This window comes from Mixophyes fleayi, chromosome 5, assembly GCF_038048845.1.
Source record: "Mixophyes fleayi isolate aMixFle1 chromosome 5, aMixFle1.hap1, whole genome shotgun sequence".
Classification (NCBI taxonomy): Eukaryota; Metazoa; Chordata; class Amphibia; order Anura; family Limnodynastidae; genus Mixophyes; species Mixophyes fleayi.
The window spans coordinates 238,178,997-238,205,583 of NC_134406.1; the positions used below are offsets into that span (position 1 = coordinate 238,178,997).

At 40.3% G+C, this 26,587-nt stretch overlaps 1 protein-coding gene and 1 long non-coding RNA gene across 4 annotated transcripts in view; one reads left to right on the forward strand and one right to left on the reverse strand.

Annotated features, from left to right (window-relative positions):
- Positions 1 to 9,719, forward strand: part of PKIA (cAMP-dependent protein kinase inhibitor alpha) — a 32,370-nt gene extending 22,651 nt beyond the window's left edge. For all 3 annotated transcript variants that reach the window (XM_075213686.1, XM_075213687.1, XM_075213688.1), the window contains exons 2-3: positions 4,516 to 4,693; positions 8,555 to 9,719. In XM_075213686.1, the coding sequence (XP_075069787.1) occupies positions 4,543 to 4,693; positions 8,555 to 8,634 (231 nt within the window). In that variant the 5' untranslated portion in view covers positions 4,516 to 4,542 and the 3' untranslated portion in view covers positions 8,635 to 9,719. The remainder of the gene's footprint in view (positions 1 to 4,515; positions 4,694 to 8,554) is intronic.
- Positions 1 to 26,587, reverse strand: LOC142159095 (uncharacterized). The gene is made up of 4 exons (XR_012692905.1): positions 26,484 to 26,587; positions 5,396 to 5,499; positions 3,107 to 3,137; positions 1 to 734 (listed from the first exon to the last, which is right to left on the reverse strand). It is a non-coding gene; the product is annotated as an uncharacterized LOC142159095 (long non-coding RNA).

Genomic DNA, 26,587 nt, shown 5'->3' on the forward strand with positions numbered 1-26,587 from the left:
TTGTATTTAATTTTCTGGTAAACATGCTAATAATAAAGATTCACTACCACAGTATGTAAACAACGATCTGCTGCCAGCTTTTCATTTCACAGTAGCCAAAATCTGAAGACAATATATACACTTATGTCTTATTCATTATATTGTCAGTGACAAATCAAGGAAAGAAATTCATATATCAGTGTGAGATTGAAATATAACAATAAATCCATTATAAACCACTAGCTTCTTTGCTCTTTTCTAATAAAACAACTTTTTTTTTACCCAATCCAAAGTGGGATAGACATAGGTTCTTATGGCTGGATGCACACTTATGCCATGTTGTTACTCTCAGGTGGAGTAGAGGAGGATCTCTGTTTAACAATTTCAATGTAGCCGATCAAATCCGATTTCATTGGATTGAATTACAGTATAAAAGTCATTTTGGAGCCTGCACATGGTAAAATGATCAAGGAGTTTGGTAAAAAAAAAATGACCATATTGACCAAATAAAATCTCGCTTTGTGTAGTCTGCTTTGATGATATACTGAAGGTTAATGTACTTTGAATTATCTTAACCTGATTTTCTAGTCATATGTAGAGAGAACATTTTCAGATATTACCAGGCGGTTATAGTGTAGTTCTAAGTAAACGATTGGCAAGTGATCCTCGTCTACTGCTGCTTACTTTTCTTTGACCGACTGGTATGTTCTCCATTATGGAACAGTGTCAAAATAAGTGACGAAAGCAGGTGGGGCCTATTTAAATAAAAAAAGATACTATTTCAAAATTGGAAGCTAAAAGATATATAGGCTGGGACATTCAAACATTCACATCAGACTGTTGTAAAGCAAACATGTTATCATTATCATTATAATTGATTTAGAAGGTGATGCAGCAGTGATGAAAAAGGTAGATAAATATAAATGGAGACATGAAAACAAAGTGTAGGTACCAGTTCATGAGAGAGCTTTCATTTTAACTAGTAGAACGCACAGCTAAAGTATGCCATGAAGAGCTGGCGGAAAACACAGATTATCAGAACTTTAGCCTGTATACTCAAGAAACACTGGCGGACAGGTATAAAAATGTATGCAAATGTGCTGTTGTCTAAACCAATAAGGCGTTTGCTTTCATGTTCTAAACTGCACTAGAAGAATATGATTGGTTGCTGTTATCAGAACCACCTTTTTGCACCAGTTTTCAGAACTACTGCCCATTGTATTCAGAAGATAAGCAGCACTATTGGTACTATGGAACTTTGGAACATGGGGAATGTACAGTACTGTTTACATATAGGGGCATATTCGATTGTTTTTTTTCCGTGCCGCGGAAAAACTATTACCATTAATACGGTAATAGTTAGCTGGATTTCAGCTCGCGGCTCAGGGAGCTGTGAGCTGAAATCCAGCGAGAAAATTACCGTATTAACGGTTTTTCCCGCGCACGATTACCGTAATATTGGTAATCGTGCGCAGACCGCGAGATTTTCAGCGTTTCCGCCGAGAATTGAATATGCCCCATAATGTAATGAATAGAGTTTACTTAGAACTAACATATATCAGTATAGTTCTTATTTGTTATCCAAAGAGCAACAATGTTAAAAAAAAATATTTATTGAGGTTCTGAAAGCACTTGGGCGAGTGTCACACTGCAGTTTACCATAGAGGTAAATCTCAAAGTTCATTGTCATGAGCAATGTCTAAAAGATTTTTTTTTTTGCTGGTATTTTCACCTGTAGAAAAGCAGTATTCTGAATGCTTTATAGCTAGACAGGACACTGCAGGATTATGTCCAATACATATGTGGGATGCAAAATCACAAAGAACGCATAGAAGATTAAACAAACTATTCAATTAATGTCATATGTTAATAAGATTCATTATCCTAAATAACAAAATATTAAACTGTAAAAAAGTTGTCGTGTCCCCCCCCCCCAATGAAATACATTTGTATGATGTAATTAATGTCTACTGTACATAAAATACATTTTTACAGTTGCTCCTGGTTGCAAACCCATGTTGTTGCATGCATACACATCCGTCATCACTAGTATCCAGCAGTTAGACTAGACCTGTAGCCGGAGCAAGAGATACGGCTGAGAAATGGGCAGCACTGTGGCTAAGTGGTTAGCACTTCTGTCTCACAGCACTGGGGTCATGAGTTCAATTCCCGACCATGGCCTTATCTCTGTGGAGTTTGTATGTTCTTCCCGTGTTTGCGTGGGTTTCCTCCTGGTGCTCCGGTTTCCTCCCACACTCCAAAAACATACTAGTAGGTTAATTGGTTGCTATCAAAATTGACCCTAGTCTCTCTCTCTGTGTATGTGTCTGGGTGTGTGTGTGTTAGGGAATTTAGACTGTAAGCTCCAATGGGGCAGGGACTGATGTGAATGAGTTCTCTGTACAGCGCTGCGGAATCAGTGGCGCTATATAAATAAATGATGATGATGAAACAAATACTTTTGAGATGCTGCTGCCTTTATTGTACATTGACTCCCGCTATGTTCCCTCCCTGAAATCATGTCCTTTGTGCTCGAAGATGAGTTGAACGTTGCTGCGTTCAGTGGCTTATAAGCCAGTTCTGGTCACGTGCAGAGTAGTTTTGCGGATTGTATGCACAAAATAACTGTTTACATCCCTTAATGAATCAGGCCCTCTGTGTGCCAGGTAATTGTCCCATACAATTTATTTCAATATTGCTGAATTTTCAAGCCACATTTTATCCTTTGAACTACAAAAAAAAAAATCACTGGTGTGGCCTCTTCCCTTGACATTCAGTGGATATATACTGTATGGGAACATATTTGCACTGATCTTCGGCTGTGATTTTTACTGACAGGATCACAGCTGAAAATGTGCCGGTATGACACTGCGCTCCTCTATTAAGGAGACACCTACTATCTACTACAGTTAGTAATATGTCCAATAAAAGAATATACAAATTTATGCCTAATATAAATGTGATTAATGCTACAAATGTTTTATTATTATTATTATTGCTACGTTTATTTTTGTGGTTAATTTGCATTTTGTAGAAAACTCGGTCATTCAATTTCGCATCTAAATCATTCATTAGCACAGTAATGTAAAGATGGGCAAAAAGCTCAAGTAGCTGTGAACGAATATACCTTGTCTGCATGGCTGCACAATCTGGTGTTGCTATATAAATAAATAAAGCAAAGAGTATTAACAGTAGCAAAGAAGAGCATGCCTCCAATATTGTCACATTACTGGTATTTGTCTTTTTATTTAAACCCACCACTCTGTATAGAGCACCCGTTACTTAGAATACTGCAAACCCATCACTTATATTTGTGAGTCTTTAGGTACCCATGCACTGCCTCTCATTTCCCTTATTAGTCATAGATAAGCTCAATATATTCAATCCTCTTGCAAGCTTTGTAAGCATGTCATCTTACATCAAATTGAGGAAACAGATAGCATGCAGGACAACGGTCAGTTCACGGTGACATGGCTGGGATCATTTATCTTTGGTTCCTTGCCACCCACATCATTGAAAAGGAAAGAACTAAAATACAATTGCGTTAGGTAAGGGAAATCCAGTAACATCACAAAGATGACATCAGGGTTTTTTGCTAAGTGTTGCCTGGGGAGCTACACATGAGAGCTGTCTCATATCAGGTCTGACAAGTCCAGGTTGCAAATTATCTACCAATGCTGGCATTAGAGGATATGCAGTATAAGGCTAGCTGCTGGGTGAAAATGTTATAAATACATAAATCAGGCCCGGCGCTCCCATTAGGCAAGGTTAGGCACTTGCCTAGGGCGCCGGGCTCTGGAGGGCGCCACAAGAATGTAAATTACTTTAAAACTGTGCGGCGACCGCTGACCATACCTGTCACGGCCGCCGCACAGCATTCAGATGCACGGGGGAGGGGGGAGAGGCTATTGCTCACCACCGCCGCCTCTCTGCTCCATCTCCTCCCCACCACTCACTAGTGTCAGTGAGTGTAGGAGACGGAGCAGAGAGGCGGCGGTGGTGTGATAAGGTAAGGAAAGAGGGGGGGCGCCGATTTTTTCAAAATGCCAAGGGCGCCATGGACCCTAGCACCGGCCCTGACATAAATACATTTTAAAAAGTAGAAAAAGTAAGGAAAATTGAAATTACTAAAAGTTTCAAAGCCAAATAACTATCATATCTTATATAAAATACACATATTTGGTATTCCTATATTCAAGAGAACTGTCTGATTCATTTGTAGGCTAACTTTCTGCAATTGCACTAACTGGATAAAAGTAACTATGGAAAGTGTCAAATATAATTGTATATTTTAAAGTTTTGCCTGTTTTACCTGTAAAATGCAAATAAAATATGCATTTCACCTTGGTACCAGAAAAAAAACAATAAAAAATGTGAATGCAAATTTAGTAGGGTACAGAAAGCTAAAAGCAGAATATTCCCCTTGGTTATATAAGGGGTAAGGGATAGATCAGTTTTATTTGTCATGGTCACATATTTTTTTTGTGCTCTAAAATTTGTCTCATCTGTCCTATAATATGATGTGTTTCCATTTAGGCACTGCTATGTGGATACTTGGTAGCAATGACTGATGTGGAATCTACATATGCAGATTTCATAGCTTCTGGGAGGACGGGCAGAAGGAATGCGTTGCATGATATACTTGTCTCCTCTACTAGCGGGAACACCAGTGAACTGGCTCTAAAGTTATCAGAGCTTGACATCAGCAAGTCAGGTAACTGTATTGGGCTTTTTTACACAGCTGTATTTTCTCTGAGATTCTTCTGCATTATTAAGTATTGTGCACACATATAAAATGTGCTTCATGTTTTGTTTTGAGTTGTTTTTATGGTAAGTTTTAAAAAACCCTATTAAAAGCATAAAAAATTTAAACAAGCAATAAAATGCAGTAGGTTGACATTGTCACATTAAAAATAGACCAAAATGGGGGCAAATACTTGGATACAAGTATAGAATGTGTGACAGTGAGCCGCTGTAACTCACCCTTGTTCTCGTGTAGACTATGATGGCTCAAAAGATTGCACCCATGGCAACTATCAGAATGAATCCATTAACAATACTACTTTCTAAACAGAAGTGATTAAATCACTACTAACACAATATAGGGATACATTCTAAAGGGGTTTTTACATATATCCATGTCACCTGTGTACTATATCATAAATAGTGTGGGAGGGTGCAACGGTGTTCTGTCCCAAGCTTAGTGCTGGGGTGCTGTCCACTCCTCCTGCTTCGGGAGCAGGACTGGAAAGTGATTTTGTCCAAACCTCGTACCTTGAGGTCTAACCCACTGTCCTGTTACCAGAGGAGAGTTGGATGGGGGCATTCTTGTGGCAGTCCACAGATAAAGTACGGATTTAGTAAGTACTTTTCTTGTAAATATTCTAGAGTCTTTATTAAATGCTCTAGTACTCACCGCCTGCCTAAGTGTAGCCTTGTTCTCAGTCTTCTATAGATGTAATCCACCAAAATGTTGATTGAAGTGCTTGATTCTCTCTTGATCCAGAATAATCCAATTCACTATTAAAAAAAATCCAAATGAGAAAAAAATATTGAAAAAAACCTGGCAGTGTGGGTCTCAAACTATTAGGAGTGCCCAAGGTGTGCAGTGTATTAGCTGTTTTTGGAGTTCTTTGGTTACAATATATTGTACAGTACGTTATTCCACACTGCGTCAGGTATAACTGGTACAGAGCCAACAAGGCTAAGCTAGAGGTCCTTTCAGTGTTCCGTTGCCCAGTTCACCAGGGAGGGGTGGCTAGGACTTCCCTACCCACATCTACACTGCCACGTGGTGATCTCAGATTAGAAAACCCATCATTAAGCTGTTGACTGTTTTGTTTTGCTATTTCCTAGCACATACACAACTCCATCATAAGAGGGGCAGATAGGCATCTTCTCCCAGCTCCATACTGCACCAAGTGGGTCAGGTTAGAGCTATATTACTTTATCTGCTAGGAAGATACAGTTCCATAAATGGATATTTGATTGTGAACCTTTTTCTCCCTTAATTCCATTACATTCCAAATATCAATAATTCCTGTTTTATTAAGCCCATCCAATTTAAAATGTGATTACTTTGTAAGTGCTGTTTCCGTGCACACATCAGAGTCTTGAGAAAAGTAAAGACAGTTCAAGGTCACCTGGTTTGCAGTCGTCCTTGCACAAAACTAATGAAGTAATCAAAATAGTTCTCACTTATACTCTACGGGCCTCATTTACAGTGATGAGTAAATCTAGCTAGAAGGTACAACTTTGCACTTTGGCAAAACCATGTTGCACTGCAGGGGGATTTGTGAGAGAGAGATGTAGAGTAGGGAGGGGGGCTAGTCTAAGCTAAGCTATATTGCAATGTAAGCTGTTCCTTATTTGTATGCTGCATGAGAAAGAAGCCAGTATTTTTCTTGTATTGCAACATGATTTGTCCAGGTGCAAGCTTGCAACCTTCAGCCACTTTTGCTCCTATCTCTGAGGATTCACACGTTCAGCATATTTAGCATTTTTTTCATTTTGGTTTTTAAATGTCTTTGTAGCTTACAACAACTATTACCACTATTGTCTTGTTATTAGATCATAAAACCACCTGCTGATAAGTCACTTGTTGAGATTCCTGGTACTCACTTTTCTTTCTCCGATTTAAAACCACTTTCCTTTCTGCAGCACACAACATAAACAGTGTAAAGTATACTTGTCCATGTGCTATTGGATAATTGCACTTTATATAGTTGTACACCAAATAGAATCCCAATTACACCAAATGATGATGGAGGCCAAACAATTGATTGCTAATTGTATTATTTCATGCAATCAGCCAGAAGAGACCACATTGACTCTAATACAATGGGGCATTTCGAGAATAAGTCAGATCATGAGGAAGTTAACCAAACAGCACACAGTATTCCACTCACGTACAATCACGTCACCTTCTTCTGCCCGGAACACCCCACGGTATAGAAGTCTCTCTAGTGTCTCATTGTACTAACGCAACCAACCTATTTAATGCAGTAATGCCACAGCCCTTTTAATCAAGCACATTTTCCATACACAACTTGGGTACTAACATGTTCTCTATAGCATATGTGAAGTACTAGCAACAAACTGCAGCAAGGTAAACCTTTGGGAAAGGCATGGGTTAAAGTATACAAACAGGTGTTGTACAAGCTAATTGGGATCAAAGCACTTATATCAGGAAACACAAATTAATCACGTAATGCTGGATGTCTGTTAATCATGGATCTGGTAAATATCATATTCAGCTTGGGAGGAGCAGGCAGTGGTGAAGAGGAAGTCACAGGAGAGGTGAAGCAGCTGCTACAGTTTGATAATGTGTGAATGATGTTATGAAGACTGACAAAATGTTACAGATGGAAACTGCTCACTTATTTCTTATTGGCCGCACCCAGTCCTTTATTAAGAATGTTTGCAGTAACAAACAAACTAGAAAAGAAGACTACAATGTGTTTATATAGGGGGACTACAATGAAATGGACCAGTTGATTTACATAACAGCAACAATCTAGGGGTCTTTATAAATTTGTGTATTTGATTATTTGTTTTTACTACATTTCTCTTACTAATTAACTTTTATCCAGTTTTGGCATGTTCTCTCACATGGTTTATAAGGGCCTGTTACATGTCCTTTTTTTCTTAATTACACGCCATTGAAAACATACTGAAAATAAAGCCCCTTCCTATCTGGTTTTAGTGGGAGAGGGACAGATAGGCGGCACACTCAGCAAGCTCACTAGTGAGCAGCTCTGTGTCCCTCTTCCACCAGCACGCTGCACCTCCACAACGCTTCTCTCTGGTGTAGAGCATGAGACAGCATTAGATGAGATGTTTAGCATGATAGTCTCCAGGGCTAATATGTTGTATATGGCTAATGTTTTAGTAAGGTTTAAATAGGCCATCTTTTGTTTATTACTGGCTATCATACATTTGACAAGTCTTCTTTAAAAGGTAATGCCACTCAAAATGAAAATAAATATATGAGTTAAAGTTATTATGCCGAGTACCACGACTCATTCTAGGGGGTAAATGTATTAAGTAGCAGTTTCTGCAAGTCGTTGGATTTCAGCGACTTTGCAGGGGAAATTAAAAGCGGTAATGGCTTTCAAGGCAAAACTTGTCTTAAAAGCAATTGCCATTTTAAATTTCCTGTGCAAAGTCGCCAATATCCGGTGACTTACAGAAACTGCTACTTAATACATTTACCCCCAGTAGTTAATAGGAAATAGAATATCTACTCTACAAGGCCAGAGCTTGGAGATGTTCTGGAGGTGGAAGTGGCAGGATTGGGAAAGGGATTGAACATTGGGAGTAAAGGAGAGGGAGGAATCAGTGATGACTTCTAGGCAGTGGACTTGAGAGACAAAGAGGGTAATGCATTGTTCCTTATATATAATGCATGTTTGCACAATGTACCATCTGCAGGTTAGTGTTGTTCTGCCTGTGGTTTGTGAGTGTGTGTCAATATGTGGCCCTATCATACTAACAATTTCAGTGCAACCCTCCACCATATGAAATGTGTAGTCCTAAAATTAATGACTAACTTATTCTTTCTGTCCAATTACAGAGGGTGATGAAAATGAACAAGCAAATCCTAGTGAGAAAACTACAGATGAACAAAATCAAGCGCCAAAACAGGAAAGTTAACAACTCTGTCTAATACACATTGGCTGGCTTTTATCCAAAGCTTATAACCGTCAAAGCAATATGAAGATGTGTAGAATTGAAAAGAAAAAATACAGCTTGGAAGTTAGAAATGACTGGATAATATCAAAAAAATTTCAAGCCATGGAGATGTCTGAAGGATTCTTTCCCAATTTTATCATAAGCAATGGCTGAGCCGTATGGGACATGTTTAATTTAATTACATGAGATGTTAATGAAACATTAATGGGTAGCCACAGAAAATCTTATTGTGGTTTTGAAACCGTCAAAGGATTAAATTCTTTGCTGTTATAAAGGCTTCCATAATTTCTACACTTCTACTAATTGTCTCAGACAGACGTCACAATCGTAGTAAAAAAAACAAAAAAAGAAACAAGAACATTGTATGTGTGTTTTAATAGCTTTGTTGTTTACAAATGTTTTGTACAGTACATTTTAATATTCTACACTGCCCGTATTAAAAATATGCACACGTAACTGATTACCACGCAAGTGAAGGGCTGGTATTTTTTATTTTTTGGTCGTTCACATACTGATCATTTAATCACTGAGAAAATAACAATGTTTCATCAGTACAATAGCTCTATTCATTAACAAGCATTTTAGTATATAACGAGGCACTGTATTTTGTAGCAATTCAATTCACTGTTTTACAGTATGTGATATTAATCAGTTTAAATTCGCACTATGGCTTAGATGTTATAACAGTCACTACGGTAATGCTAGTTATTAACTATACTAATTTTCACAAAACTATAGGTTTCATTCACTACATTTTTTGTTACTTTTTTATTTTCCTGCAATCCATGTGAAACATGTTTGAGTTGAATAGTAGGTATACTACTAGGGAGTGATGCACTACCATTATGGTTGAAGAATAGGAATGCACTTAGGAAATGTGTGTCATTATCTGAGCACACCAATTCCTTACAAAATTAGTATCTATTTCTAACACTGTACTTGTTACAAATGTAATAGTGCACTTTTTAATGTTTGTACATTTTACTAATTAATAGTGTGGTTGTTTATCAATTATAATAACCAATAAAGTTAACCAAATATCTTCACTTTACAGACTCTGGGTTATCACTTTTACCAAACCAGTCATCTACTGGGGGGACTGAGGGGTAGACAGGTAGCAGGGCATTGTGAAGGGAAATTTGGGAGAACTTGGGAGAGTAGTTATAACAGGCAATGAGGAGTATCTACAATTCAAAGTGGCAGTATAATATATAATGAATGGAAACGAATACTAGGGGTATTCCCAACAAAATAGGTGAACTATAATAAATGATATTGCAAGGGAATTATGATGTAATGGTTATAACCAAGATTTAACTGGATGAAACTCATGACTAGGCTTTGAATTTGGAAGAATATAGCTTGTTTAGGAAGAATAGACAAGATAATGAAGCAAGAGGATATAATACCTGTGAAAATTGAGTCCTTATGGGTACATATCCATAGAGTAAAGTAGAGACTGGCGGTTATTATAAGCCAACTAGTGTAAACAATTATACTGAAATTCAATTATTATTACAAATTGAAATGACCGCAAAGTATATGTGTGAGTTTAACTATCCACATATAAATTGTTACAATGTTTCTGGAAAAGGAAGACAAATTGTACAACTGCCTTTCCCAAGTTGTAGAACAATTGACTAGAGCCTAGGTTCCCAAACTGTGTGCTGCGGCTCCCAAGGGTGCCGCGGTGCTGTCACAGGGGTGCCCTGGACAGGAAGAAGAAAAAAAACATAAAACTTACCAATCCGGCGGTGCCCGGGACCCAGCATCCTCCTCCCTCCTCGCTTCTCACTGAATGCCGGGCGTGACGTCATTATGCCCAAAATATTCAGTGAGAAGCGGCAGGAGAGAGGATGCTGGGTCCCGGGTGCCAGAGGATTGGTAAGTTTTTCTTTTTTTTTTTCTTCTTCATGTCCACGGCAGGATACAGAGGGGGCACAGCGCGGATGCAGAGGGGGCACAGCGCGGATGCAGAGGGGGCACAGCGCGGATGCAGAGGGGGCACAGCGTGGATGCAGAGGGGGCTGAGCGCGGATGCAGAGGGGGCACAGCGCGGATGCAGAGGGGGCAGAGCGAAAATGCAGAGAGGGCAGAGCGAGGGGGCGGAGCGCGGATGCTGAGCGCGGATGCTGAGGGGGCAGAGAGTGGATGCAGAGGGGGCACAGATGTGTGGATGCAGGGGCACAGAGTGTGTGGATGCAGGGGCACAGAGTGTGTGGATGCAGGGGCACAGAGTGTGTGGATGCAGTGGGCACAAAGTGTGTGAATGCAGGGGGCAGAGAGTGTGTGGAAGCAGGGGGCACAGAGTGTGTGGATGCAGGGGGCACAGAGTGTGTGGATGCAGGGGGCACAGTATGTGTGGATGCAGGGGGTACAGTGTGTGTGTGAATGCAGGGGGCATATTGTGTGTGGATGCAGAGGGCAGAGTGTGTGGATGCAGAGGGCACAGAGTGTGTGGATGCAGAGGGCACAGTGTGTGTTAGCTGTAAATTATTCTTTGACAGAAATATAGTTGAAAAAAATATATAAAAATATTCTTTTCCCTTGGATTTATGTGTATTATTTTTGCATACAACTAAATAAGTATTTCTGTCCTGACCTAAATACTTATTACGTTTTTCTGACTACTTATAAAACAGGACTGCTCGGTAATTATTTTGGAGGGGTGCCTTGAAAAATTTATGGAGACTCTAAGGGTGCTGCGAACTGCAAAAGTTTGGGAACCACTGGACTAGAGGGTCAGTGTTCCTGGACTTTGTGCTATCTTAGAGAACATATAATGTACAGGTAAGGAATAATTTCGTGAATAGTGATAAATAACACGGTAACATTTGAGTTTCAATAAAATGTTTTGTATGGGAGTTACAAAAATTATGAAGAGCAGAGTTTGATCAGCTCAGGGAAGCACTGAAGCTTGGAAATAAATACTGTTGCAAGCATATGTATATATGGCAACAAACTTCTAGGCAACCATATAATAAGAAAGTATTGCAAGTAATAAGGGAAAAAATATAGCATTTAAACTTAAAGAGACTGTAAATTAATCATTAAAAGGATTGTAGCAAAATGTTTAAAATGGAAATAAATTTAGAAAAAACTGAAGCTTAATAGTTTGCAAAAGATTGTAAGTTTTATCCCAAAACATCGTATCCTACAAACAAATAGAAGGACAAATAGAAGGACTAAGTATATAGTTTGTATGTATTCACAAAGGAGGAAAAGGTACCAGGAAATGGCATCCACCCACATCTGCTAAATGGAATACCCTCAGTTATTGATAGATCACTATTTCGGATATTTATGGACTTCCTCAAAACAGGGCCAGCACCAGAAGATTGTCAGAAAGCAGATGTGATATCAATCTTTATGGAATAAAATCAACTCTAGGAAAGTCTGTGTGTAATTTACTTGAGAGTATTTTGAGGGATGTGATTCTAAAATATATTGTAGAAGATAGTTCTATTATAAAGCACCTCTCATGCCTAAGAAATAAGATTAGTTGTTACGAGGAGGTAAGTTTCTAACTGTATTTTAGGAGTGCAATTGAAAACATTCATTATTGTTTGACATAATAGTTTGTTATATAAGATGAGAGCACTGGTTCTAGATTAGAAAACTGGGCATCCCTCCAAAGATCTGACAGGACAAGGAGACAACCCGTCAGGGAAGCTCCCGTATTCTGCACATGTCTGGGCTTTGGGGTAGGGTGGCAAGATTGAAGCCATTTTTTACAAGAGAGAACACTGTACCTGCCTACATTTTGCAAATAACTTCAAACCATGTGGAAAAATGTCTTATTGTCTCATGAGACCAGTGGTGAACGTTTTGCCGGTAATTCTAAAAGATATGTTTGGTGCAAAACACAACACAGCTCATCAGTCAAAATACACGTCCACGTTAACCAAGGGATGACTTCAGAAATGGAAGATCAAAGTCTTGGAATGGCCCAGTCAGAGCCCAAAACCTTAATCCCTTTGAAGACCTGTAAAATAACCCAAAGAGGGCCTTGCACAGGCGATACCCTCGCATTTTGATGGACCATGAACTTTTTTGCAAGGAAGAGTGCGATAGAATGGCAAAGTCCAGGTGTATGAAGTTGATAGAAACTTATTCAAACAGATTCACTGCTATGATAAAAGCAAAAGTTGCTTCCATAAAGTATCAATTTAGAGGTGTACACACTTATGCAACCAGGGTGTTTTAGGTTTTTTTAATTTTCACTTATTTTTCATAAAGATTGTCTATTTGTTTTTCACTTACATTTTGTAGTTTTTAAGGTCACATTAAAGATGAATAAAGGTCTCAGACTTTACATCCCAAAGACCTGAAATTTTAATAACGGTATGTAGATGTTTTATATCCACTTTATTTAACAAACTTTTTGTAACCCCATTATGAGGTCATCAGTGATGTCACTTATTGTAATGTCATCATTGATGTTGCCCATTGGGATGACATGCATTTTGATGTCACCCATTGTGATATAATCAGTAATGTTACCCGTTGTGATTTCACTGATGCCAAGCATTGTGAAGTCATCAGTGGTATCACCCATCGTAATGCCATCCATTGTGATGCCAGTTATATCACTCATTGTTATGTGGACCATTGTGATGTGATCTGTTTCACCCATTTTGATGTCCTCTATGATGTCACTCATTATGATGTAATCTGCAATGTCACCAATTGTGTTGTCATCAGTGATGTTACTAGTAGATGTTACCAATGATGTTACCAATTGTGATGATACACATTGTGATGTTATCAGTGATGCCGTCATGATGTTGCTCATTGTGATATCAACAATGATCTCACCTACTGTAATGTTATCAGTGATGCTGTCTATTGTGATGTCATCTATGATGCCAAACATAGTGATGTAATCAGTGTTGCCGCCTATTGTGTTGTCATAACTTGTGTCACCTGTTTTGGGGTCATCAGTGTCAGTGACATCAGCTATTGTGAGGTCACTAGTGATGTCACTCATTATGATGTCACCTATTGTGAGGTTGTCTGCGATGTTACCCATTGTGATGTCATCAGTGATTTCGGTCATTGTGATGTAATCAGTTATTTTACCAATAGTAACTTAATTATGTCACCTATTGTGATGTAATCAGTGAGGCCACACATCATCATGTCACACATTGTGAGGTCCTTTTAATGTCATCCCATTAGGATCTCAGTGATATTAACAACTGTGAGGCCATCAGTGATGTCACTTTTTGTGATGTCAATAATTGTGATGTCACCAGTTTTGTCACCCATAGTGATGTCAGTTTATGTTACCCATTTTGATGTCTACTATTACACCATCTGTGATGTCAAACATTTGGATGTCACCCCTTGTCATGTCACCAGTGATACAGCCATTGTGGTGACAGCCATTGTGTTGTGAGTGTCAACCATTATTATATTATAAATATATCACTCATTGTGATGTAATCCATTGTGATGTCACACATTGTAATGTCACCCCTTATGATGTCAATCATTCTATCTTAATTTGATTTCGGCCATATTGATTTTGTCTCTGATTTCACACATTGTGATATCATCTATGATTTCACAAACAGTGATTTAATAAATTATTTCACCCATTGTTATGTCACCTGTGATGTTGCCCATTGTGATGGCATCAGTGATGTTAGTCATTGGGCTAGATTTACTAAGCTGCGGGTTTGAAAAAGTGGGGATGTTGCCTATAGCAACCAATTAGATTCTAGCTGTCATTTTGTAGAAAGCACTAAATAGGTGAAAGCTAGAATCTGATTGGTTGCTATAGGCAACATCCCCACTTTTTCAAACCCGCAGCTTAGTAAATCTAGCCCATTGTGTTGTTTTTAGCGATCTTACCTATTTTTTGTATTGTCATTAGTGGTGTCACCTATTTTGAGGTCATCAGTGACATTACCTATTGCAATGTCATCATTGTTGTCACCCATTTTAGGGAATCAGTGACGGCACTCATGTTAATATAAATATTTATGTCACGATTGTGATGCATTTAGTTAGGTCACCTATTGTGATGCATTTAAGGAACTTAACAATTAATTAATTTAACAGTTCATACTCAAGTGCCCTAGAGAGCCGATGTAGTTAAACAGTCGACGCTGAACCTGTTGACACTCAGACTGTTGACACCAAAATGTCAACAGTCAGAATGTCGAAAGGTTCAGTGTGTCTACGTTAAATTGGCAACATTGTAACTGCTGGCAGGTAGTACAGTTGACAGTCACAAAGTTGACATTCAAACAGCCATGTCAGTGCCAGCGCGGGGAGCCACCGACAAAACAACCACCGGACCTGCCATAGTGGCTGGTACTAGCAAAATCGGGGGGACAAAAAGCGTGGAGTTCCACCAGGCTTTGCCCCCCAATGCTGGTGGTACTGTAGCAAAGGGAACCTGCAGCTTAGGTACCACTGCCATAATGCAACCAACCCCAGGCTGGTCAGCATGGGGCTGGATTCCGTAGGGATATGGGGTTCACAAAAGAAAAAGCAGACTCCCCCTAGGGGTACCCAGCCCTGTGCTGAAAGGCTATGGAATCATCCAGGGTTCCTCATCAAACTAGACTGATGGGGAAAAACATATATCCTGTAAAAGACTATTATTAAAGAAATGTGTTTCTTACAAGAATGAAGTGACAAAATCATTAAAAAGTTTACTGCTTTCAAATGACTTAATAGAAACAAGTCTAGAGACTAAGTAACTCAGCAGTGCATTCTAGTGGTGCAAATGGAAATATCTCTGAATAAATCATTTCCTTATTAGCAACATAAATATTCTGATTATTTAAACTTTATATAAAAGAACAGTTCACTGCTGTCCTCCTGTAAGCTGAAAGGCAAATTAAATACCAGTAGATCTTCAAGTAGTCAATGGTTGCTTAACTGGGCTGTCCTGATTAGAGAATATTAAAGGTGCACACTAAAATTCCTTAAACATCAAGAAAGTGAAAGTAAGAATCAAGAAAACTGCTCTATCTAAATTACATAAGTACTTTAGTACATACATTTAAGGCATACTATTCGAGGAGAGGACATAACATTTATAAAAGGACAAAACCAGGTTAAATTCAAACTAAAAGCAAAGAGCAAAAAATTATAAACTAAATCCGTTAATTGAAGAACAAAATTAACTTCTGTAATGTCAAAATTTTCCCTTTCCTCCAACTTACCTTAGCAATAAAAAAAAGTATTTGGCCAGTGCATCAAGTGGTTCTTTAGAAGCTTCACTGGTTTCTCTCCAGAAGAATGTACATAAATGTCAATCGATAAGTTATCAAACAATTACAGCCTCAAGGTGTACCTTTAGCATTATTGATGATATAGTAGAATAAGGTGAAACAGAAATTAACAGCTTTCACTGGAGGTAAGTACAAAGTGCTGCATAGTGCAAAAGCAGTTGTGGACACACTGGGGCTGAGATAGATTAGGATGTACATCAGTTTGTGTCGCACCAGTTGTATATCTTGTATAAAACTAAAGCGGGCGCACACATATGCACCCATACAGACTTGCACATTTCTGCCACTTATGCCTGCCTGTGCCAGTACAGGCTTCCTAACATTGGCTGATTACAGGCGCCACTGTGTGCCCTAATTTCTGCAAAGGAATATAGGTTTTACAAGCAAGACAGCAGCGTTGGCACAGACAGATGGGTTGAATTGGGTGGAGTGAAGGCATTCTTAGTAAACTACAGAGGAGTATGCGTCTCCTATTGCAGATCTGTGCAGAAATAATTTTTCCCCTTGCAGAGCCATAATATATTATTTATACTTATTTATACTCCACAGAAGAATTTCAATTTTGAACCAGTGGATGGTTTTAGAATTTTACTCTATAGTTTTAATGGGGCTCGTTTTTGCCTCCAGCTGCACTGTGAGCAAATCATCATCACTATTTTTTTATATAGCGCCACCAATTCCGTTGCACTTACAGAGATTTGTCATTCACATCAGTCCCTGCCCCATTGGAGCTTACAGTCTAAATTCACTAACACACACAGACAGCCTTGCAGTAATTTTGCCAGCAGGTAGTTAACCTACTAGTAAACCCACGGGAGGAAACCCACGCAAGCAAAGGGAAACCATACAAGCTCCACATAGATAAGGCCATGGTCGGGAATCGAACTCATGACCCCAGTGCTGTGATGCAGAAAAGCTAATCACTACCACTGCTGGAGCTTATGAAAACAACACCAAAAATTGTGACATGCAATAAAGGCAGTGTCGATGTTTCCTCACTTTTATGATTAATGAATTGAATTGTATTATTAAAAGATATAAATAAGGCTAAGTCAAACAGTATCTTAGGTGACAGATAAAAGAATTTCCTTTAAGGAAAGAGGTTCTACTAAAGTTTTACTTTTTGTACAGGAAGCCTCTTCTGTATTGTCCATCTTCCAACACAACTAGATTGACTTCTAAGTTGCAGAGGAATCCTCCGAGAGTTGGGGGTATGTTGACGAACCATACATGTGCAGCGGTGCTAGAATAAGGCATTTTGCAGTGCACATCAGCTGCGCTTCTATAAATGACCTCCACTCACTGGCACTGTGTAAAAATCACATGTACAAATATAACACTGTAAAGCATCATTATCATCATCATCATTTGTTTAACACCACAGATTTCATATTGTATGACATGATCATGCAAATAGGACATATATGGAAACCAGTGCTGGAAGTCAGGCAGTATGACATACCAGCACTTCTCCTCTCCACGTCTTTACAAGCAGTCAGGGCCAGCAGGGCCAGCAGTAAGTGGGATAGGCATGGCGGGAGAGTGTCATGCCTGAGAGGCGCTCCGATCAGCCTGCTTCCCTGCTTGTCCACCAGTACTGTATCCGGTGGCAGCGGATCCCTGCTAAATTCTAACTGACTGTAGGGACGTGATGACGTCACACCCGACAGTCAGTGAGAATAGATCATGGAGCATAGAGGAGCCCAAACAAAGGAGAAAAGATGAAGAAAAAGAGAAGAAGACAGGAAAGTAGGTCATAGAAAGGTAAGTATAGAATGGAGGAGGACAGCATGATGAATGAGGACACAGAGTAATGATGGAGGGGTCACAGTGTGATGAAGGAGGGTCACAGTGTGATGAAGGAGGGTCACAGTGTGATGGAGGAGGGACACAGTGCAATGAAGGTTTGGATACAGTACAATGAAGGTTTGGGCACAGGGTGATGAAGGAGGGCACAGGGTGATGGAGGAGGGACACAGTGTGATGAAGGAGGGACACAGTGCAATGAAGGTTTGGATACAGTACAATGAAGGTTTGGGCACAGGGTGATAAAGGAGGCTGCAGTGGGATGATGGAGGGACACAGTGTGATGAAGGAGGCTGCAGTGTGATGATGGAGGGACACAGTGTGATGAAGGAGGGATAAAGTGCGATGAAGGTTTGGGCACAGGGTGACGATGGAGGGCACAGTGTGATGGAGGAGGGACACAGTGTGATAAAGGAGGGACACAGTGCAATGAAGGTTTGGATACAGTACAATGAAGGTTTGGATACAGTACAATGAAGGTTTGGGCACAGGGTGATGAAGGAGGCTGCAGTGGGATGATGGAGGGACACAGTGTGATGAAGGTTTGGGCACAGTGTGATGAAGGAGGGACATAGTGCGATGAAGGTTTGGGCACAGGGTGATGATGGAGGGACACAGTGTGATGAAGGAGGGACACAGTGTGATGAAGGAGGGACATAGTGAGATGAAGGTTTGGACACAGTGCGATCAAGGTTTGGGCACAGTGTGATGAAGCAGGGGCACAGTGTGATGGAGGAGGGACACAGTGTGATGGAGGAGGGGCACAGTGTGATGATGGAGGGACACAGTGTGATGATGGAGGGATAAAGTGTGATGAAGGTTTGGGCACAGGGTGATGAAGGAGGGCACAGGGTGATGGAGGAGGGCACAGTGTGATGAAGGAGGGACACAGTGTGATGAAGGAGGGACACAGTGCGATGAAGGTTTGGGCACAGGGTAATGAAGGAGGGATAAAGTGTGATGAAGGTTTTGGCACAGGGTGATGAAGGAGGGACACAGTGCGATGAAGGTTTGGGCACAGGGTGATGAAAGAGGGACATAGTGCGATGAAGGTTTGGGCACAGGGTGATGATGGAGGGACACAGTGTGATGGAGGAGGGACACAGTGTGATGAAGGAGGGACATAGTGCGATGAAGATTTGGACACAGTGCGATGAAGGTTTGGGCGCAGTGTGATGAAGCAGGGGCACAGTGTGATGGAGGAGGGACACAGTGTGATGGAGGAGGGACACAGTGTGATGAAGGAGGGATAAAGTGTGATGAAGGTTTGGGCACAGGGTGATGAAGGAGGGCACAGGGTGATGGAGGAGGGCACAGTGTGATGGAGGAGGGACACAGTATGATGAAGGAGGGACATAGTGAGATGAAGGTTTGGACACAGTGCGATCAAGGTTTGGGCACAGTGTGATGAAGCAGGGGCACAGTGTGATGGAGGAGGGACACAGTGTGATGGAGGAGGGGCACAGTGTGATGATGGAGGGACACAGTGTGATGATGGAGGGATAAAGTGTGATGAAGGTTTGGGCACAGGGTGATGAAGGAGGGCACAGGGTGATGGAGGAGGGCACAGTGTGATGAAGGAGGGACACAGTGTGATGAAGGAGGGACACAGTGCGATGAAGGTTTGGGCACAGGGTAATGAAGGAGGGATAAAGTGTGATGAAGGTTTTGGCACAGGGTGATGAAGGAGGGACACAGTGCGATGAAGGTTTGGGCACAGGGTGATGAAAGAGGGACATAGTGCGATGAAGGTTTGGGCACAGGGTGATGATGGAGGGACACAGTGTGATGGAGGAGGGACACAGTGTGATGAAGGAGGGACACAGTGTGATGAAGGAGGGACATAGTGAGATGAAGGTTTGGACACAGTGCGATCAAGGTTTGGGCACAGTGTGATGAAGCAGGGGCACAGTGTGATGGAGGAGGGACACAGTGTGATGGAGGAGGGGCACAGTGTGATGATGGAGGGACACAGTGTGATGATGGAGGGATAAAGTGTGATGAAGGTTTGGGCACAGGGTGATGAAGGAGGGCACAGGGTGATGGAGGAGGGCACAGTGTGATGAAGGAGGGACACAGTGTGATGAAGGAGGGACACAGTGCGATGAAGGTTTGGGCACAGGGTAATGAAGGAGGGATAAAGTGTGATGAAGGTTTTGGCACAGGGTGATGAAGGAGGGACACAGTGCGATGAAGGTTTGGGCACAGGGTGATGAAAGAGGGACATAGTGCGATGAAGGTTTGGGCACAGGGTGATGATGGAGGGACACAGTGTGATGGAGGAGGGACACAGTGTGATGAAGGAGGGACATAGTGCGATGAAGATTTGGACCCAGTGCGATGAAGGTTTGGGCGCAGTGTGATGAAGCAGGGGCACAGTGTGATGGAGGAGGGACACAGTGTGATGGAGGAGGGACACAGTGTGATGAAGGAGGGATAAAGTGTGATGAAGGTTTGGGCACAGGGTGATGAAGGAGGGCACAGGGTGATGGAGGAGGGCACAGTGTGATGGAGGAGGGACACAGTATGATGGAGGAGGGACACAGTGTGATGAAGGAGGGACACAGTGTGATGAAGGAGGGACACAGTGCGATGAAGGTTTGGGCACAGGGTAATGAAGGAGGGATAAAGTGTGATGAAGGTTTTGGCACAGGGTGATGAAGGAGGGACACAGTGCGATGAAGGTTTGGGCACAGGGTGATGAAGGAGGGACATAGTGCGATGAAGGTTTGGGCACAGGGTGATGATGGAGGGACACAGTGTGATGGAGGAGGGACACAGTGTGATGAAGGAGGGACATAGTGCGATGAAGGTTTGGACACAGTGCGATGAAGGTTTGGGCGCAGTGTGATGAAGCAGGGGCACAGTGTGATGGAGGAGGGACACAGTGTGATGGAGGAGGGGCACAGTGTGATGATGGAGGGACACAGTGTGATGATGGAGGGATAAAGTGTGATGAAGGTTTGGGCACAGGGTGATGAAGGAGGGACATAGTGCGATGAAGGTTTGGGCACAGGGTGATGATGGAGGGACACAGTGTGATGGAGGAGGGACACAGTGTGATGAAGGAGGGACATAGTGCGATGAAGGTTTGGACACAGTGCGATGAAGGTTTGGGCGCAGTGTGATGAAGCAGGGGCACAGTGTGATGGAGGAGGGACACAGTGTGATGAAGGAGGGATAAAGTGTGATGAAGGTTTGGGCACAGGGTGATGAAGGAGGGCACAGGGTGATGGAGGAGGGACACAGTGTGATGATGGAGGGGCAAAAGTGTGAATTAACTAGTGGAACGGAATAATAGCAGCAAGAACAGGGATAGATAGAGAGGATCAAGGAGTAAGGTAGGAGCGACAGAAGCAGATTGTGTGGCACAGGAGAGAGCAGGTAGTGAGGGTGAGAGAGGAATACCTGTGATAAAGATATGGGCACATAGAAAAAGAGAAAGGAAACAGATAAGGGAAAGATAAAGGGGAATATAGAAGATATAAGTGAGAAATATTGGTCAGTTTTACTGATATAGAGATGTGAAAGAAAACATAAGTACAGAAAGGAGGCATGAGGAAGAGGTGGAAGGACACAGAGGAAAGGTAATTTGACACAGAAGAGGTGGGGGACATAGGTGGAATAGCCTTGCATCATGTAATATGTTTTATATTATACTATATAATGTTAAAATGCATCTCAAATTTCACTCTATCAAAATCACTAAACCTTCAGGGGGCCCTGGCTGTTCATTTCAAAGTGGAAGTTCCATACCAGCACTCCTAAATTTCCACTTTGACCACAGTATATATAATGACAGGAACCAGAGTACAGTTAAGCAGAATAATAAATTCATAAATGCAATATTCAGAGCAAATTGCATAGCATACAGAAAAAAATAAGCATTAGACACGACAGGGACAAACAAGGATGACAGAGATTGGACAGACATGAGACATACTAGGTTAGAGGGCACTGCCCATGACAGCTAGCATTCTAGAGGGAAAGATAAAAAGAGCAAAGGGGACATTAACCTTAGCAGTCCAGGAAGGTAATAGAGGAGGATCAGACTTGGTGGCTGAGAATAAAGGCTCAGGCACCTGACAGCAGAAACAGCAGTCAAGAAGCTGGCAGTAGAACAGGGCAGGCAGAGTACAAACATGGTCAAAGCTATAGGTAAGTTGGTAGAAAAGTAAATGAGCCCCTATTACACAGGTGCTGAGGGCTAATTGGCCAAGTGGGGGACTGTGCATGCGCTCAAAATTATTTGTTATATCAGGTCTGTTTTTGATGTTCATTTTTCTACTTTATTTTTTTTTAGGACTGACAGTTAATAAACTGCTGGGAATTCTATTACATGAGTCACAGCACTCCCGTAGGAAACAATAAAACAAAACAATGCTGGTGATATGAAGATATTTCCGCAATGCTGAAAAATAAGCCAAAGTATTTAGTAACTGTTTGAAGAGGACACATACTAGGCAATACATTAAAGTCCTCTGGACGTGGAAAACTTATTTAAGAATGTTATCTTAAACTTTGCATTCTGGGTAATGCTAATGGCACTGTCGTCGCCCTTTTTTTTTTTTTTTTACAGCTGTTGACGTCTGTGTTTAACAATCATTGTGATTCTACAGGTTGCTGTTAACAATGCCATTAGCTGGGGCCAATTTACAATATTTGTATAACAATGCTTTCTGCCACCATTTACTAGCTACAGTAACCATGGCTGGGACTGAACAATCCCCAGGGAGCTTTGTGACGACTGCACATTCTCTAAAAAGGCTGACAATTTTCATATATTGTTTTTCATACAACAGGTTTGTCCACTTTACATGTCTAGCTGCAATATAGATTAAGTAGTTAAATGTTCTATTTACTAAAGGTAGCCTATGCACGTTTAATGTGCACATAAACATTATCTGCAATAGGTGAAAACATTTGCTTTTCATGTATTTGTAAATATAAAACAAGCTGTCGTTGTGTAATAACAAACTCAAATGTTCCCTTACTACGCAATAGTAATAACTACTATAGATACTTGCTGCTGATTGCTGGCGCAGTTTACTAAACAGTGGTTACCAAGTGTTCAGCAGTGATCAGCATCAAGTGTACAGAACTAAAACTGTACTTTGAGTTCAATATAAAAAATATAATTCTGTCTATCTGGCTATGCAGTTATCTGGATCCGCTGGGGCTACCAATGGTTGTAATGGTCCAATTACGCTCTGCTTTTATTTCTCTGCTTGGTTTAAGCAATCTGAATGGGTGTCAATGCCTCTTTACTGTAAACAGTTTGAGCAGTAGCAGAAGAGAAGAGTGCAGTGTGAAGAAGTCACATCTGTTTGTATCCTTGGGGGATCTGGTGAATGGCCTATTCTCTGTAATCACAGCTTTGTTTTTTTTAATAATGTCATTAAAGTTCATAGAAAACTAACTTCAGCAGTTCACAGCAGAGGAGCGGTGTTCAGTGGTGAGTGGAAGTCTTCAATGATCAGCAGTGGTTGCCAAGGCAAAACTCCTACGATGTCCCTCCTACTAATCAGTAATATACTTTGTCCTGTATGGTACAGGACAGTATTGTAAACAAAAGTACCATAATAATTCAAGTATAAGACATTAATAAACAAATAAAATAGCCCTCTGGTACTTCAATAGCAGTACCAGGCTATTAAAATAAATAAATTAAATAACGCATTTAAATACGGACAATAATACTAATAAAGTATACTATAAATGTAGGTAACTTGTTCTGTCCAGCTGTTTATATGATGAAAGAAATGTACAATTTGGTTGATTTAATCTGGACAATGAAATACACTGCAGAATGTCTTTATATTGGTATAAAGCAGTTATTTTTGGAAACCGTATCTTTTGGGAAAACCGTCTTGGCAAATAATTATTTCAGACATATGCAGCCATTTTTTTTTAGTGTGGTTTAGCTATATGTTCATCTATGGAACCCGTTTATGCTAATATTCCCATGGCAGTATTTAAACAGACGTCAATTTTAATCTAGAATCTTTTGTTCAAATCTGGTTTATAAATGTGGACAACATATTTTCATGCTGTGGATGTGGTGTTGCTTGATTTTAGTAGTTATATTAACACCATTCAGTAGGCAATCAAATTTGCATTGGGATGCTGCTGAGAAATGTGATTTTTCTAAGCTGACGCCATCTTGTTGCCTTATAGCCATTTTATTCTCTTATACTTATAAAACCAAAGGTTCCCAATTATAGCGCTCCCTGCTTAATGTCAGCCTAGATACACAATATAATGCCACTGCATTAAACATACAAATAATTAAATCAAAGTACAAAAGGCGCATCAAACAAACAAATACACAGTTCTCAACAGCTTGCAGAAAAGGAATTAAAGTCCATCAAAAAATGTTTCTGTTTCCTTCCTTTCTCTTATAAATGGAATCTGAAAAGATATTCAGTAATTCCTCCAAATGTTTAAATCGGATGTCGTTTAAATATGTAAAAAACAGAAAAAATACTGAATCAGTACATGATTAATCACCGGTAATCAACACCCGGAAAAAAACGCTATAGTATGTAGCAGCGATTAAAGGTAACACCCATAAGTGATAATATGATCTAGACAAACATACACTAAATAATGCTATCAACAATAGACTTACATACAAAAAAGGACGTCCATTCTGATGGTATTTAGTTCGTCCATATAATCGTTCCCCAATGATCCGTTGTCAATCAATACATAGGGAAATAGAAATCACATCTAGTGTATTACCTCCAAATAATTTATTAAAAAACATAAAAGCAAAACATCCTAAACAATTCCAATCTAAAATCCTGATGTAGACGGTTGTTATACTCCTACCGGATAGTAGGAGGTGAGTCAGCGTGTCAGAAAGCAATCCCGATCCTCATCAGCTGTAGCAAGCGGCTCACTTCCAAATGGTGTGTATCGGATAGTAAGGAACGAGTCAGCGTCTTAGAAAACAATCTCGATCGTGGTCAGCTGTAACAAGCGGCTTAGATACTGCTAGTTTGTAGGAGTTATTCATTGTTTGCAAGAAACTATGCCCATAACCTTGGATATAGCAGACGAGAGATACACCAACCCCCCCTGGGTAGAATTCCTGTGTGATAATATGAGAATGTAGCAAGATCTGTGTAAAGGAAGCATGAGTGGTTAAAACCTTTTGGGGCATAATTTTCTGTAATACGTGATTTTGTGCTATATAGATATGGACTTGTAACTAATAAATCAGAACTAATTGTACACGCAGAACTTGCAGTGTCTTTTATTCTCTCCAGCTGATGAGCTCATAAACTGATAAACTGACACTTACAGGTGAACAATCTGATTTAGATTCAACACTGCCTTGCAGAACTCTACTATCTTGATATGAAAATTTGTTAAAAAAAATAATGAATGTTTATCTAGTCTGTATTATAAGCTTACTGATAGCAACAATAATATATGTTCTTACATTTTAGTTTGTGTCCCCTGTCTTTTTCCTGAATTACAAAAATAATTAGTTTATGAAGAATAAATACATTTTCTATACTATATGAGTTGATAGACGTATTTTGTAAAAGGGTTAGGATCGTAGAGAAGTGGTTAAAACTTCCAATGAGGTTGGACAGTTGGATTATTTTGCACATTTAGGACCTGATTTTGAGTTAGGAGCAAAGCAAAGAAAATAAGTAACTTTGCACCTTGACAAAACCAAGTTACATTAGAGGGGAGAGGTAACATTAAAATGAAAGGAACAGATTTATAGCACGGTGGCTACGTGGCTAGCACTTCTGCCTCACAGCGCTGGGGTCATGAGTTCAATTCCCGACAATGGCCTTATCTGTGTGGAGTTTGTATGTTCTCCCCGTGTTTGCGTGGGTTTCCGCCGGGTGTTCTGGATTCCTCCCACACTCCAAAAAACATACTAGTAGGTTAATTGGCTGCTATCAAAATTGACCCTAGTCTCTCTCTGTCTGTCTGTGTGTGTATGTTAAGGAATTTAGACTGTAAGCTCCAATGGGGCAGGGACTGATGTGAATGAGTTCTCTGTACAGCGCTGCGGAATCAGTGGGGCTATATAAATAAATGGTGATGATGATGATAGTTGGGACAAGGCAAGTTATAGACATAGATCAACTTTAATTTCAGTGTAAAAATAAAGTTATCAATTATTTGTGTACAAATAGGGGTATAGTGAAAGGTACGCCAGGGGATTAAAACAATCAAAACAACCTCAATTGATATGGCGGATTCCGTTTTTATTAAAATGATGTTTACAACATAAAATGCAGTAAAATTTAACTGGTTACAATAACCAAATAAAAAGGTAAAAATTATTTTACAAAAGTATTAAAAATTAATTCACAGTATATATTGCATTTATCCCAATTTTTTTTGGGGTCGTCCCAATAAACAAACAAATCTCAAAATTTAATGGTGTGCACACCATGGTTTTGATTTGTGTGGTCATGAACTCTCGGTGACACTGTCTCAAAATGCAGATATCTAGACACAGTGAGTGGCCAATTCACTTGTCAAACAAATGTAAACATCAACATCACATATATTTCTTATTTATCAATAGTCTTAATCCAAGGTTTTCTGGAACTAAGTAAGTTAATGCTTGCATGAAACAAGTCTTGTTTTAGGAAAAGTATTCTGGAGCAATCTCATCCGATTTAACATGTAGGCTGTTAGGGAGGGATCTCCCTTTCTGATATTCACACAGCCCTAGACAGTGTCACACACAGGCCCTCAGGTCCTGTCACATACCTCTTCATTGTCTTTCCAAGTTGTCCCTGCGGTCCTCAGGCTCTGCTGCTTTCAGACCTCTCTGTAAGATGCTATCCAGTCTGTCTCCACTCCAGAGATCCCCC